This window comes from Populus trichocarpa, chromosome 13 (assembly GCF_000002775.5).
Source record: "Populus trichocarpa isolate Nisqually-1 chromosome 13, P.trichocarpa_v4.1, whole genome shotgun sequence".
NCBI lineage: Eukaryota > Viridiplantae > Streptophyta > Magnoliopsida > Malpighiales > Salicaceae > Populus > Populus trichocarpa.
This window is the reverse complement of record NC_037297.2, coordinates 14,158,431-14,174,118: the sequence shown is the minus strand read 5'-3', so window position 1 is coordinate 14,174,118 and position 15,688 is coordinate 14,158,431. Positions and strand designations below refer to the sequence as shown.

The 15,688-nt window shown below is 35.6% G+C and overlaps 1 protein-coding gene and 1 non-coding gene across 2 annotated transcripts; both read left to right on the top strand.

The window, feature by feature from the left end:
• Nucleotides 1-4,422: 4,422 nt before the first annotated feature.
• Nucleotides 4,423-4,515, top strand: TRNAY-GUA (transfer RNA tyrosine (anticodon GUA)). The gene is made up of 2 exons: nt 4,423-4,459; nt 4,480-4,515. It is a non-coding gene; the product is annotated as a tRNA-Tyr (tRNA).
• A 1,902-nt stretch (nt 4,516-6,417) lies between these two features.
• Nucleotides 6,418-8,399, top strand: LOC7497385 (anthocyanidin 3-O-glucosyltransferase 7). The gene is made up of 2 exons (XM_002319878.4): nt 6,418-7,027; nt 7,432-8,399. The coding sequence occupies exons 1-2, from the start codon at nt 6,445-6,447 to the stop codon at nt 8,307-8,309; spliced, it is 1,461 nt and encodes a 486-aa protein (XP_002319914.4). The 5' UTR covers nt 6,418-6,444; the 3' UTR covers nt 8,310-8,399.
• Nucleotides 8,400-15,688: the final 7,289 nt, after the last annotated feature.

Here is a 15,688-nt window from a genome sequence, read left to right as displayed (position 1 = left end):
AAATCAAAAAAATATTAAAGAATGAAATTGAAAAAAAAAAAACTAAAAATAATTCAATTGATATAAGCATTCAAAAAATTAAGCATTAACCAAATATTAGAAAATCAAAGAAACATTAAAGAATGAAATTGAGGGGAAAAAAGAAGTTAAAAATGATTAAATTGATATAGGCGCTCGAAAAATTAAGCATTATCCAAATATTAGAAAATTTGTTTGAGACAACGATAAAATCATAAAAAACAAACCAAAATAAATTATGAAGAACAATTTAGAATTAACAAAATATTAAAAGATAAAATAAAAAAAAACTAAAAAAGATTCAACCATAAGATAAAAAAAAAATGAAGGATATAATTTTTTTTTTTAAAGGAGGAGCTCCTTACTATTCATATAAGCTATTTTTTAAAGTGTGGTAGCGGTTGCTTTTCAAATTGTTTTTTGCTTGAAATAAATTTTGTTTGTTTTTTTAAAATTATTTTTAACATTAACACATCAAAATAATTTGAAAACATAAAAAATATATTAATTTGAAATAAAAAAAAATTAAATTTTTTCAAAAACACTTTTGAAATGCAAAAACAAATAAGACCTGGAGTTATGATAAAACCAGCAATTGTTCAAAATTCATGAGTTTTGATCCAAAAAAATTGTATCATAATCACTCAAACATGGTTTCTTTGGACTTACGAAGCACCCTAGTTTTTTTCATTTTTATTACGATGAAGTATGATAGGATTAACTTTCATACATGAAAATTAAATTTCTTCTAATAATCATATTTTAAACCACTCATCCACATATCTCTAAATTGGTTTGTTTATAAAATATGTTTTTAGTTTTCTTTTTGAATTCCAAATAAAATAATATTGGAAACAGACCCACTAATAAACTGAACAACACGACAAAATCATTGTTATAAGACCCATCTGATAGGTTAATTTGGTGATTTCTCATGTACTGTGTTCGCAAGTGATGCTTGATTGATAAATTATCCTCTTTTTTAAAAACAAAACACAATTAATGACAGGAAAATTTATTACACAGACCTACCTTACAATTCAGCTATGTACCAAATGCAATGAAAACAACTAGACATTGATGGTGGTTGTTGGCAGCATTCTAAAGGATGGTAGTTAGTTGTTAGTACTGGAAGAGTCATTAATAAGATTTGTATTTTATTTTTATTATTTTGATATATTTTTAAATACTTTAAACCATAATTATTATTATATTTTCAAATATTTTCTTAACAACATTGTTAAATTAGACACACTCTTAAAGGGATGGTGAAATTAGACACAGAAACTATTTATTGTTACAGTAAAATTATAATTTTATCATTCAAATTCTTGATATTGGGGTAATATTGTAATTTTTAATGACTCATTGGTTATTAAAAAAAAAAAACTTTTGATTAATGATATTTTTATCTTTATATTTTTTAAAACAGAATAAAAAGATATTTTTAAGTCAGAAACAAATAAGACATAAATACATAGGCAATCTCATCCTTTCATTGATTTTTTTTTTGTTATTTCATATTAATGGAGGATATTTTGATTTTTTAATGTTGATTTTTTAATTTTTTAATTCAAAAAATTATTGGCGCTTTTTTGTGGCCATATCTGCCTTTCCATCATGTTGTTAGAACTTAGAAGCGACGTTGCGTCCTCTTTCTCCTGGTTTTTTTTTTTTTATTTTTCTTTTCTCTCTTCTTCCTTAAAAAGTACACACTGATACTCTTTGTTTTTTATATTTCAATTTTAGTTCTCATTTTTTTGATTTCTAATTTTTGTTTTTGCCCATTATGTAAAAGTTTTGCTTGTTTTCAATTTAGTCATTCAATTACAATTTGTCATTTTTTTTTCTTCAATTTGGTCCTTATTCTTTTGATTTTTATTTCTTTTCTTGACTTTTTTGTTAAAGTTTTATTGGTTTTCAATTTCATCATTCAATAAAACTTTATGGTGTATTTTTTTTCAATTTGATCCTCATTCTTTTCATTCCTTTTGTTTTAGTTAAAGTTTTTTTTTTCAATTTAAACCTCTAATAAAAAAAATTTAGCTACTCTCTAATTTATTTTTTATTTTAATTTTTACCCTTATTATTTTAATTTTATTTTTTAATTTTAAATCTTTTTTTGTAATTGATTTTTTTCCTCAATTTTATCCTTCAACGTTTGATTTGCTAGGAATTGAGTTTCATGATTTTTTTTTTTTATGGTGCTTATGGTCTAATGACCTGAGTTACGGGTTTGAAAAATTAATGTGGGTTGACATCTATTTTATTTGCTCATTTTTTTTTATTTTTTAAAAGATTGGTTTTATAGTTTTCTTTAATTGTTTTTTCTATTGTGTTATCCGATCTCATGATCCGAGTTAAATGTTTTGCAGATTAACTCCCCCCCCCCTTTTTATATAAAAATCTTGTTCATTTGCAATTGTTGCCTATTTATTTAAGGTTTAATTATTAAACTCAGATGGATCTATAACCCAAGTTATTTGTTATATATATTAAACGCACTTGAATAACTTAATTTATATTTATCTTTTGATTTTTTAATTTTTTTTAGTTATCATTAATAATTTTTTATTTAATTTATTTACATAGATAATTATCGAGTTATTTAATTATAATGCTCGCACACAGACTTTATAATTTATAGAAAGAATTTTTTATGTAAAACAAAGCATGCATATCTACTTTTTTTTATAAAAAATTAAGACCCAAGACAAAGCGCAGCCGGATTAAATGGCTAGTCTTGCGTATAAACAGGGAGTTTGAGAGCTGGGAAATACAGAGCCAAGTAAAGCCGAGGCAAGAACAATATTTAGAAGAGAAAGAGAGGAGAGAAAGAGAGAGGGGGTTGCCTATGGCCAAAGGAACGACATTTTCTTCATCCATGATAAAATTGTGATTCTCTTACATAACTACAATAGTTTCTTACACGCAAATTCAACTTAAAAATCTTGACTAAATCACCCCCAGCAAACAAAGATGCAATAAACTACAATAAGCTAGAGTATAACATATTTGTCAATTTTAGTTCTTATATAAATTGCTATATTAGTAAAACGAGAAGTTAAATTAAATTAATATTTTTTTTATGAATTTTAAAATCATAAATATTTTTGCCGCAGTTTATCAATGGAGAAATGAACCACAATACTACTTCTAATTGATAGAATTAGCAAGTTTATAATATAAATTATATCTTAAGATCTTATCTAATATTTTAAATTTTTAGATTAAATTGATTCTTTATACTAATCGATAGAATTAACAAGTTTATAATCGGTTCCTAAAATCTTTTTTCATTGACAAATTCGATGACTACTTCATTTGAAATTCAATTAAGATTATAAATCCACAAACCATATATATATATATATCTTCAAACCAACCTTCGAAATATATTTTAAAATTGTGGAGCATATAGGGAGGAAAAGAAGTAAAACCACAAATTTTAGATCATATAGAACTAAATCCATAATTATTTGAAATATTGAAAATATCCGATATCATAATTAAAGTGAAATTATTAGAAAAACAAAAGAAAATAAAGAAGGAAAAAATAAGAGATAGAAGAACGGGTACTTGTCGCCCATGATTATTTCATCGGCTACAACCCAAAATAATAATAATAAAATGTTATTAACTATCTAGGTGGTGACCCAGTGGTAAGAGTTTGGGACCAAGAGGTTTGCTTCCTCTGTGGTTTCAGGTTCGAGCCCTGTGGTTGCTCATATGATGGCCACTGAAGGCTTACATGGTCGTTAACTTCAGGGCCCGTGGGATTAGTCGAGGAACGCGCAAGCTGACCCGGACACCCACGTTAAACTAAAAAATAATAAAATGTTATTTAGAATATGAGAATAATGATTTGCATAGATGAAAAAGACACTTCTACTTTGCCTTTAGCTATAGTATTTTGTTTTTTAAAATGAAAATAGTTTTTAATTTTTATTAGTATTTTGTTTTTGAAAAAAATGTGTATTTTTCTATAAAAACAAGGAAATTTCTCAAAAAGATTGCGAGCCATCCAATCATAATTTTAATGTGAGATCCAATATTGGATTTTATAAATATAATGATTAATATGTATTTTTAAATTTTATTCTTACAACTTGTTTGCAGTCAATTCTATACTAGAATTGATTTGAATTCTTTTGTTTTGAATATATTTTAAAATTATGGACTTCATTTGACAAGAGTTGGTGTAAATACATTATTTATCCATGAACCTGGTTAAATCACCATCCACCAATACAAAAGTGAATAAACAAACAAATAAATAAAAACAAAGACTTAGATTGGATGGATATATGCAAGTTGAAACTCAAGATGTGACTATAAAAAGATGTGGGCATTCTCATAACTGCTAATTGTTAAATTAGTCTAGCCTTGCTCAGTGTATAGAAACCGACCTTAGCTCAGTTGGTAGAGCGGAGGACTGTAGTGGGTGAAATCCTGATGGCCATCCTTAGGTCGCTGGTTCGAATCCGGCAGGTCGGAAATAGTGTTTTCTTATTTTTGTTCCTATAAAACTTGGTCTAATTGGATGCATAACAAGCTGGTCAAGGTTGGAGCCATTTCCCACATTTGTTTTCAATAAGGCCCATTACCTTGCCTTGGTTGTTTAGTGTTTAGGCCCAACACACATAATGTATATGTTGCAAGGTTCAAAACCCACACGGTCCATTTTCAATTTATTTTTTAATTTGAAACGTTACTCTTATCGTTAATGTTACACTCGATGACCTAGTGACTTGCAACTTTACCTCACGATTCAATGAATTGAATCTTAAATCAAGTAAGCTCCTTGACCAATTAGAAAAAAACTAATGAAATTACTATAGCTCAAGGCACATTTTTCTATTTATTGTAATAGTATAATTATTAACTTTTCATTGGAAAAAAATAAAAACAATGAATTAAGCTTTGGGGGTTATACTGTCTTTTTATCATAACTCAAATGTTTTTAACATATTGTATGAGGTTATATTTGTTATTTTCTATTTTAATGCGCATACAATTACAAAATTAGCCTTCAAATAAATAATTCTAAAGCTTTTGATTCAATAGAGTTTTTATCATTTTATTTTTTTGAAATACTGCAATTACTCTGACACCCTTGAAAACAAAAACAACACAATTCTCCTGTAAGAGTTTTTTGGTCATCTGACATTGGTTTTGTTATAGATTTAGAGGTTGCTTGGGGATATTATTGTAATAGTCATATATTAAATATTATTTTTTTTTTAAAAAAAAATGGCACGTGTTGATGGCCCCTACATCATTCAAGCAGCATGTGTGGGGCTGTCCGACCACTAAACACCACCTTCTGTGGTGGTGTTTGGTAAACCGTAGCGCCCTGAACACGGTGGTGTGGTGTGTGCACCTAACGTGCCGCTGGTTTGGCATCACATGCCCTTTTTTTTTCTCCTCCTTGAATTTTGCGCCATCTCCTGCGAAATTTCAAAATAGCTCTTGCAATTGTTTTTTCCTTCACATTTGGTCACCATGCTTTTGATCACTATTTTTTTTAAATAAGTTATAAAATTATAAATGTTTTTGAATTTCACTCCTCTATAATTTTTAATCTATAAATAATCTTTCAAATTATAAATGTTTTTTGATTTCACTCCTCTTATTTTTAAATATATTAATAATCTATCAAATTACAAATGTTTTACAAAACAATTAATGAATACAGATACAAACAAAAAAAAATAGTGATAAATAGATTAAGAGTAAAGAAAAGAATTATATATATAAAAAATCACATAAAATCACATATTTACCATTGCTACAGGGACCATTAGAGTGAAGAAATTAGAAAAACATTATGGATTTGTCATTTGTACTGTAAGTTTCCTTTTAATACAGTGTATAATTACATTAATGAGTCATAAATCTGATTATTAAACCTATGTGTATCAACACAAATATCTATAAGATTCTCTGAAAGTTGACTTTAATTTATTGCTTTCATAGAATCAAGAAAATTACCAAATACACTTAATCTATAATTAAACTGAATTAATATTTTTAGTTTTTTACTAAATTAAGTTGCATCCCTTTTCACTTAGATTTAGTTCTTAAATATGAGTAATAAATGAAGAATATGAAATTTGGCCATGTACTCTTTACTCCTTACCAACTGTGGCCTCACACCAAGAGTTCATGATCGCTTACAGTTTAAAAAATAATAAATAAATTACATTTAAGTTTATAATTAAAACAAAATACAGTGAACACACTGCTTCCACGTTAGCTGCCATTTCTAACAAACGACCACCTACCAATCTGCAATGGGGATGACGACATCATCAGAAACATGGGTGGATGCAAAAGCCTCTCCTGCTGCTGCCTTTCTGTACACATAAATGCACTTACCTTTTAGACAACCTTCTCCCTTCTTTATATCTGCGTCCATTGTACATGATTAGACGCGCATTTATACCTCCAACCAACTTAACCAACCACAGGAGTGAACTACTAAACGCCATCTCTGTCTGTGTCTCTCAAGTACGCCTGACAATGTCCGATCATGTAGCAGTCTTCGCCTTCCCTTTCGGAACCCATGCCGCTCCATTACTCGCCATCATCCACCGCTTAGCCACTGCCTCTCCAAACACACACTTCTCCTTCTTCAGCACCCAACAATCCAACAGTTCCATCTTCTCCATTTACAAGAAAAAGATGAATATTATGCAGCCCAACATCAAAGCATACGAAGTGTGGGATGGTGCCCTCGAGGGCTACGTGTTTTCTGGGAATCCCCAAGAGCACATTGAGCTGTTCATGAAGTCAGCTCGTGAGAGCCTCAAGAAGGCCATGGAGGTAGCCGTGTCGGAGACGGGGAGAAAGGTGAGTTGTCTGGTGAGTGATGCCTTCTTTTGGTTCGCTTGTGAGATGGCGGAGGAGATTGGGGTGGGCTGGCTGCCCTTTTGGACTGCAGGACCTAACTCACTTTCTGCTCATGTTTACACTGATCTCATCAGGGAGACTTTTGGAGATGGAGGTACACAGTCACATAGTAATTATAATTTAATTAATTTTCTTGCCAAAATTTGTTAGATTAATATAAAGTTATATTTCATGATCTCACCTTAATTTTTTTTAATTAAAACAACTTTTTAATATAATATTAGAAATATCAAAATAAATAGTTTTGTTCATCGCCTGCTTGTTCATATATCAATAACCCGATATTTTTATCGGGACAATTCTCTTTTTATTTTTTATCGAAACTTGGCATGGTCTATATCCCAAATCACTCGGGTCTCTAGATTTAAAATAGTGATAATTTGTCACCTTAATTGTAGCCAAATTAAGAACATTGGAAATAAGTACAAAAGCAAATGGATAATTAATATTGATCTCAATTTCTTGGGAGAGATTAACAATGTCTTTGTGTAAATATAGGTATGGTAGGGCGTGAAGATAAAACGATAAGTTTAATTCAAGGAATGTCCAAGATTCGAATCTGTGATTTGCCAGAAGGTGTACTCTTTGGAAACACAGAATCATTCTTTTCAAACATGCTACATAAAATGGGAAAAGCGTTACCGCAAGCAGCTGCAGTCTTCATTAACTCCTTTGAAGAGCTAGATCCTGGCACAATAAAGGACTTGAAGTCTAGATTCAAAAAATTTCTCAACATTGGACCCTCCCATTTGATTTTATCACCACCACCCATGGAAGACACATATGGTTGCATGACATGGCTTGACAAGCAAAAACTTGCTTCGGTAGCATATGTTAGCTTTGGCTCCGTCACAACACCACCACCACATGAACTTGTGGCACTAGCTGAGGCCCTTGAAACAAGTGAGACGCCGTTTATTTGGTCACTTAAGGACAACTCAAAGGTACATTTGCCCCATGGATTCTTGGACAGAACCACCTCACAGGGACTTGTGGTACCATGGAGTCCTCAATTGGAAGTTTTGGCACATAGAGCAGTTGGGGTGTTTGTAACTCATTGTGGATGGAATTCATTGCTAGAGAGTATTGCCGGAGGAGTGCCAATGATTTGTAGGCCCTTTTTTGGCGATCAAAGGCTCAATGGACGCATGATAGAGGATGTGTGGGAGATTGGTCTCAAAGTTGAGGATGGAGTCTTTACAAAGCTTGAGGTGTTAAATAGTTTGAATAAAATTCTTTCACACGAGGGGGGGCAGAAAATGAGGGAGAATATAAGAGCACTTAAACAACTCGCAAAGAAAGCCATTGGACCAAATGGGAGCTCTATCAATAATTTTATCGCTTTGTCAAATCTAGTGTTCAATACAAAAATCTAGTTAATATATATCTTCGTAAGAACCAGTATTTAATTTTGAGTTCGAGTGTGACATTTTCGAAGTTCAAGTAATAATTTATTTTCTCATATATTTCCTGTCGCACGTCGGAAAAATCCGCGCGGCATCGGCTGGCGATTTTATAGTTGTTACGTTTTGCTTTGATTGGTTCGTTGGAGTCGCCACCTAGTAATTTATTGAAGGCTACTAGGAAACCCGGGTACAGGTCTTATCAGAGATTCGCGGGTAAGGAACTGGTTGTGGTTAGGGAAGGTATTAGCACCCCTAACGCACCCTACCTGAGGTAAGCTGCTTCGTGTCTTTGATGTGCTAAAGAAGTTTTAAAAATTCTGTTCTTTCATCGAATTTAGAAATACAACTTACATGTAAGTTCATAATTCTTTATCCGTGAGCAAATCAAAATATTAAATTCTTCTTTAATCTTTGCAATTTTATCCTAAATAAAAAAAAACATCCATAACAAAAAAAATACAAACTCACACATACACCTTCACTGTATTTTTTCTTTTCTCTTTCTTTTCTTTTTTTTTGCTTCCATGTTTACAAAATACAAATTCCAAAAACTTAAAACTAAACAAATATTACATTAAACAAAAATTACATTAAACAATTCTAAAATTACAAAAACAGCCCCTAAAACATCCAAAGCAGTGCTGGGACCAGTTCTGTGAAGCCAAAGGACAGCAGGAACATTGGAGGCACGTCTCCTCCACACGCCACCGTCACTGGCGGCGCGTGCCACGCGCCGCCGCAAGAAAAACCCAGCAACAGGGGGTCTGGATCGACTTCTTCCCCTCTTCTTTTCCTCGCCGGCGGTGAAGATCAACGTCACCTGCAACCAAAAGAAAACGCACAAGCAGTCTGTTTTAGTTATTTTTTTAGATCTGTTTTCCTCTGCTTTCCATCCTTGTCTGCTTCACTTTCTTCTTTCTCAGGTCTGTTCTTGGGGCTTCGTCGTCTTCTCCTCTGCTTCAGGTACTTGGGCGGCGGCTGGTGGAGATCTGGATCGGTCTGTGATGGCTGCGGGTCGTCGCTGCTGGAGGTGGCCGGTCTGTAGACACTGCTGAAGGTGCTTGCTGGAGGTGGGGTGGGCCGTTGCTGCTAGAAGAAGGAGAAGCCGAAGGGCAGCAGTTGAGGGACAGCCAGCTTTGGCTTGCTTTGGGGCTGAGGAAAAGGGAAAAGCTTCGGTTGTTTTCTTCTTCTGAGGGAGCGGCGGCCTGGGAGCAGAAGGGGAACAACTCTGGTTTCGGCCCGGCGTGTGGCTGAGCTGGGGCTGTTGGCTTAGTTTTCTGGTGAAGGGAGAGAAGACCCGTGGAAGGGTGGGGGGCGGCTAGGTCTCTGGTTGGCTTCGGTGGAGAAGAAAATGGGGATAATAGGGAAGACTGAAAATGGCAGGGAAAGGGACGTGTGGCTTCAGTTTTTTTAGGAGAAAGGGCCGCTGCCTTGGTTGAGGGGAATGCTCTGTGTTCAGGCGGCTTAAAAGGGATAAAGGGGAGTCTGAAATGGCACAGCGTTTCAACAAAAAATGAGAGGGGGTGGGCTGCTGTTTTGGAGTAGAGGCCGGTGTGCAAGGAAGAAAAATCCTAGCGGGCAGTGGCTGAGAGTTTTGCGCTCGGCAGCTCCCAGCAGAAGACAATCAAAATGGAGGGGCTGGTTTGGTTCCTTTTTGTGGCCAGGAGAGGGGGCTGCCCTGGTTTGGTTTTGCAAGAGAGGGGCTGCTGCTTGTGCCCGCTGCTGCTGGTTGAGGGAGAAGAGAAAAAAGTCCTCTGGAGGGGTCGGCTGGGGAAGAAACCAGAAGAGAATCAGCTCCCGTTTTCCCCCCTCTGTCCCATACGTCAGGTCTGCCTATATGAAGGAAAAGGGAGCAGCGGGGAAGGAAGAGGGACCGGGGACCATCAGTCCTGTTGCCAGCTGCTGTGGGGAGGAAGAAAAGCCAAAGGGAGGGGCCTCCTGTCGGCTGGAAAATGGAAAGAAGGTGGGGTTGCTGTGTAGGCTCCTCCCCTGATTTTCAGCCGAAAAAGAGGGATAAAAAAATGGTGTTGGACCCGGGGAGCGGCTCTTCGGCGCTGTGGGCGCAGGGGAGCAGAAAAGATATTAAGTCCCCCCCTCTTTAATTGTAAAATTGCCCCCTCTTGGAAATTCAGTGTAAACTAGTCCCTCAACTTTTCCTTTCCTTCTCTTTTCCTCTTTTTTTTTGTAAATTTTGATTTTTCTTATTTTTTTGTATTTTTGAAAGCGAGCAATATCAACGTCAACTCAACAAGAAAAATCAGTGGTCGTAAAATTTACGCGTTAAAAGTTGAACGCGTTCCAAATACCTTTGAAAATTTAAATTCTTTTGAGATGACGTTGCAAATGCTAAAAACGATGCAAATATATCAAAAATGTATTTTTTTGGATTTTCATTGTTTTTTTGCTATTTTTGGTTTTTTCTGAAAATTTATCAAAACATGGGTCAAAAATTGGGTAGCAACAGATGCCCCCTCTTTACAATGCTTACGAAGCAAAACTCCTCAATGTTTCGCATAGTTAGCTTTGTAAAGAAAAACTCTAAATGTTTCTTTTTTTTTTCTCTTCTTTCTTTCTTTCTTTCTTTCGTTAACTTGAGATCCCATCTGGCGATCTCCTTTTTCAAAACCAAAGAATGTGTGTAGCTCGGTCAACCTGAAATCCCATCATGAGATCCCATCTGGCGACCTCATTAAACCAAAACCAAAAAAAGTGCGTAACTCGGTCAACCTGAAATCCCATCTGGCGATTTCCTTTAACCAAAGCTACATGAGATCCCATCTGGCGACCTCATTAAATCAAGACTAAAAAATGTGTAAAAAGTGGTCTCATTGTAATGGGTGACCTACCCAGGTGGAAAGAATGTGAAAAACAGTCTCATTATGATGGGTGACCTACCCAAATGGAAAGAAGGGAAGAGTGGTCTCATTCTTATGGGTGACCTACCCAGGGGAAGAATGGCCTCATTATAATGGGTGACCTACCCAAGTAAAAAAAAATGGAGAATGGTCTCATTCTAATGGGTGACCTACCCAGAAAAAATGGTCTCATTGTGATGGGTGACCTACCCAAGTGGAAAAGGAGAAGAGTGGTCTCATTCTTATGGGTGACCTACCCAAGGGGAAGAATGGCCTCATTATAATGGGTGACCTACCCAAGTAAAAAAAAGATGGAGAATGGTCTCATTCTAATGGGTGACCTACCCAAGAAAAAAAATGATGGTCTCATTATGATGGGTGACCTACCCAAGTGGAAAAGGAAAGAGTGGTCTCATTCTTATGGGTGACCTACCCAGGGGGAAGAATGGCCTCATTATCATGGGTGACCTACCCAAGTAAAAAAAAATGGAGAATGGTCTCATTCTAATGGGTGACCTACCCAGAAAAAAAATGATGGTCTCATTATGATGGGTGACCTACCCAAGTGGAAAAGGGGAGAGTGGTCTCATTCTTATGGGTGACCTACCCAGGGGGAAGAATGGCCTCATTATCATGGGTGACCTACCCAAGTAAAAAAAATGGAGAATGGTCTCATTCTAATGGGTGACCTACCCAGAAAAAAAATGATGGTCTCATTATGATGGGTGACCTACCCAAGTGGAAGATAGAAAAAATATGAAGTGGTCTCATTGTAATGGGTGACCTACCCAGGAAAAATGATGTTTTTTTGTTTTTTTGTTTTTCAAAAAAAATGATCTCATTGTTACGGGTGACCTACCCAAAGATAGAATGTGACTTACCTGGCAAAAGACTTGGTTGGAGCAGTCCTGACAGGACAAGGCTGAGAAACTTGGCACCTTCTGGGTGCAGGTTGACTTGGAGACTCCTTGATGACGGGGTTAATCTCCTCTTTTCTTTGAGATTCTCCTATTGGCAGGGTTCATCTCATTCTCTTCTCGTTCCAGGATCTAAACCGAATCCTTGTCATCATCAACTCAATGATTCTTTCTTTGTCCACAACCTTGCTGGACTTCATTGAGGATCTTTCTGTAACAAATCACAAGTATGTGCAATGCTTTGAGGTTAGATGACATGCATGCATCCTTACCTGATGTGAAATATAGGTCCCCCCCTTTGATGATCCATCGTCATAGGGTGCCTTTGTTTGCTAACCAAAGCTTTATTTGTTCTTTCCATGTACTGGCTCATTCGTATGCTAGCCTTCCACTCAAATGTAAGTGCAGTGCCCATCTCGGGCTGTCCACGACGATTACTGCTCTCGCTGTTTATCAAGCTTGACCATGCCCCCAAGTGTGGTGTTGCTTGATTCATCATGAAGGATTTTTTCCTGGATTCTTTTGAAAATTATCTTCTGATTGGTTGTGTGCATCATGCCAACACCCATCAAGAGGATCAACCAGTCATGAACTTGCCCCCAGTTGAAACAATACTCTTCAAGTATATGTTATCATCAGTCTTCATTGAAACTATCCAATCATCCAGACATGCATCTCATAGCTTGCAGTACAAAGGCTCATGGTTGTATGCTCAGTGTTATTCTCCATGGATTCCTCTCAGCTTTGTCAAATCAGATCATGAAAGGAAATGCGTTGGCATCATCAATGATGTTCATCACCCATATTCATGCGGTGAAGTGTGCATTTGAGCTTCAAAGCAAATGGTCCCACAGTCAGTCTTGGTGGGTGCATCTTTCTGACATTCATTCTAATGCAACTATGAGATAACATCTATCATAGCCATGTTTCAAAGGGTAACCCCAAGATGAAGATAATAAAATGCCCTTCAAGTGCAGCGTTGCTCATCAATTGCTGCTGAAGTTCACTAAATCACTGACTGTCTTTGAACAACATTGCCCCCAGTAATGATCTGAATGCTTGTTCATCTGTTTATACTCAACAAGTTTTTTCTTTGTCATTGTCAGATGCTAAACATAACTTTGATGGACTTTGACGACTCATCATCTGATTTTTCTTTGCCCCCAGCTGATCTGAATACTGCTTGTTTTCCTTCTCAGGATCCACTGTATTGCCCCCAGGTGGTCAACTTTTCAAAGAGTTTCGAGAAGTGTTGATGTCATTTCTGTCAGGGATTTTGCAAATTCAATCGATGTTCTTCTTTGTTCGACAATCTTTCTTGTTCTGGAATCAAATCTCATATTTCAAAGGTCATGTCTATTCAAGTCTAATTGTTGAAATAAAATCAAAGAGATGTCTGTTTTTTGAAAGTATTATTTTTTGAAATTCAAACTTCTTTGGTCAAAGACCCAACACACTATTCAATGCAGTCCTTTGATTATCTTGTATTTTGAAAACAGAAATGACCCGTTGTAAGATTAAAATGACTTTTTTTTTTCATGGTTCTTTGTGTTAGTTTTAATCTTTAATCTTGGGTATATCTTTTGATGGTCTGCGATGAGGTGACATTCTGTGAATTTCAAGGAAAACAAAAGGCTCAAGTCAAAACTTGAGGATTCATCAAGAAAGATTGTTTTCTTTTTTAGCACTAATTTTATCAGCATGCATAATAATTCGTAGCTTGATTCATGAAGTCACGACCCTTATGGAAAAGCTCTTCAAGTTTTGAGAGCGCCATTTATCGATTCAAATTGCTTACTTGATTAAAAAGGGCTTTTTAAAACACGTAATGCAGGCTATGGTTCATGGCTTATGAAAGAAAGGAAAATTCAGGCTCAAAAGGTGTTTGAGGGTTTCAAAGACCTAGGATCAACATCAAACTATTCATCAACTCTTTTTCTATTGTTGTCTTTGTAGAGGAAATGACATATAACCTTATTAACCTTAAATATCAGAATTCTCTTAACATAGGTTATATGCAAATCCAACTTTTTCTTTGATGAATAACCAATCTCAATCATCTGATAACTTCAGGGGCTTTATCATGGATTCCAAAGGTCATGGCTTTCACATATCATTTCTCATGGTTTTCTAACACGCCCCTAGTCTAGGTCTTCTTTCTTTTAACTCTCTCTCAAACGTTGGACTTTTGTTCTAAGCCTTCTCTTTCACTTTTGTCTTCTTTTATTTGCCCCCAGTGCGGGGTGTGATCCTAGTCAGGGTTTTCTTGAAAAAAAAAAATTCTATCAGGCTCAAATGGGGACCGCAAGGGATAATATTTCAAGAAATGTGAAAGGATAACAAAGATGGCCTTTTCTCATTTCAAGCAAGGTCGGTTAGAATCGATAAATTTTGACCTCATCCAATGTAATGATTAGAACTTGTAAGAGTCATGATTCGAGTCCATAACTATTGAATCCGCTACATGTCATTATGCATACTGCTAAAACTAGCTATATGATGCGTGGTTCAGTTTCAGGAGGTATGAGCTCAAAATTTGTTTGGTCACCTCATGTTATCATGTCATTTTAACAATCATCGAGTCATTTCTGTAATCAAAACACTTTTAGTCTTCAGGATTAAACTTTGCATGTTGGAGTTTGATCAAAAATATTTTATCAAAATACCCTTTGAAAGAAGCATCTCTTGATTTCAAAACAACAAAAAGACAAAGAAAAGACATGTTTCGTTCAAGGATGAGATGTGACCCCAAAGCAAAATGCGGAATGACAACTCCACAATAAAATGATGGACAATTCAGCACCATTCTTGGATCAGCTTTTCTGGCCATATTTGTGTTTTGCCGAGCAACTTCAATCACTTGTTATTCTGATGATGTTCCGGTGACAAAATGATTGATGACATCATCTTTCACAAACTCGGCTTGATTCTTGAAACTCTTGCATCTGTCCAACTAAAATGGCCCAAGAACCCACCATGATATTCACATCTCGTTTGAATTATACCACGGTGGTTGCATGCAATTTATCGAAGTGGGTGCAACAAGTGTGGAATCTAACAGATGCTGGTCGACAAACTTGAGTGGCAGATGAATGTCAATATTGGCAAAGACATTTGAGCAGTTGATGTTATGGCAAGACCTGACTAGGCAAAATGACTGAGGTTTCTCAATTGAGAGTCATCTTCTGATTCAACTCTCATCACTGTTAAGGAATCCATGGTAGATCCTTCAATCTTTCCTCTCTTGATAGCTAGCTCAATTCTTTTGGAAATACACACAACTTCATGTCAATATTTCAATGTTGTTGTGGTTGGTTGAGGGTTGTCGGAAACCTTTCAATAGCTTGGTAATCTTGGCAGTGCCCAGAAACATGTGGCATTGCCATTACCGACGTGTGGAATCACACATTGTCAAAACTGGAAGAGAACCTGATGAATCTAAAACTCCTTTGTCTCCTCTTTGATTCCTCACTGACGGTGCAGCAAACAGACACCTGTAGAGGGAGCTCTGCTCTGTTGAAGTTTCAATCTTCTTTCTATTTTTCAGCCGAGGTCTGTCTCTTTTCCCTTCTTTTGC

What these genes read in the sequence shown, in the direction of transcription:
- LOC7497385 (XM_002319878.4), top strand. Translation starts at nt 6,445, where the DNA reads ATGATTAGACGCGCATTTATACCTCCAACCAACTTAACCAACCACAGG. An exon ending in GGAGACTTTTGGAGATGGAG is followed by an intron (nt 7,028 to 7,431) that starts GTACACAGTCAC and finishes GTGTAAATATAG; the next exon opens with GTATGGTAGGGCGTGAAGAT.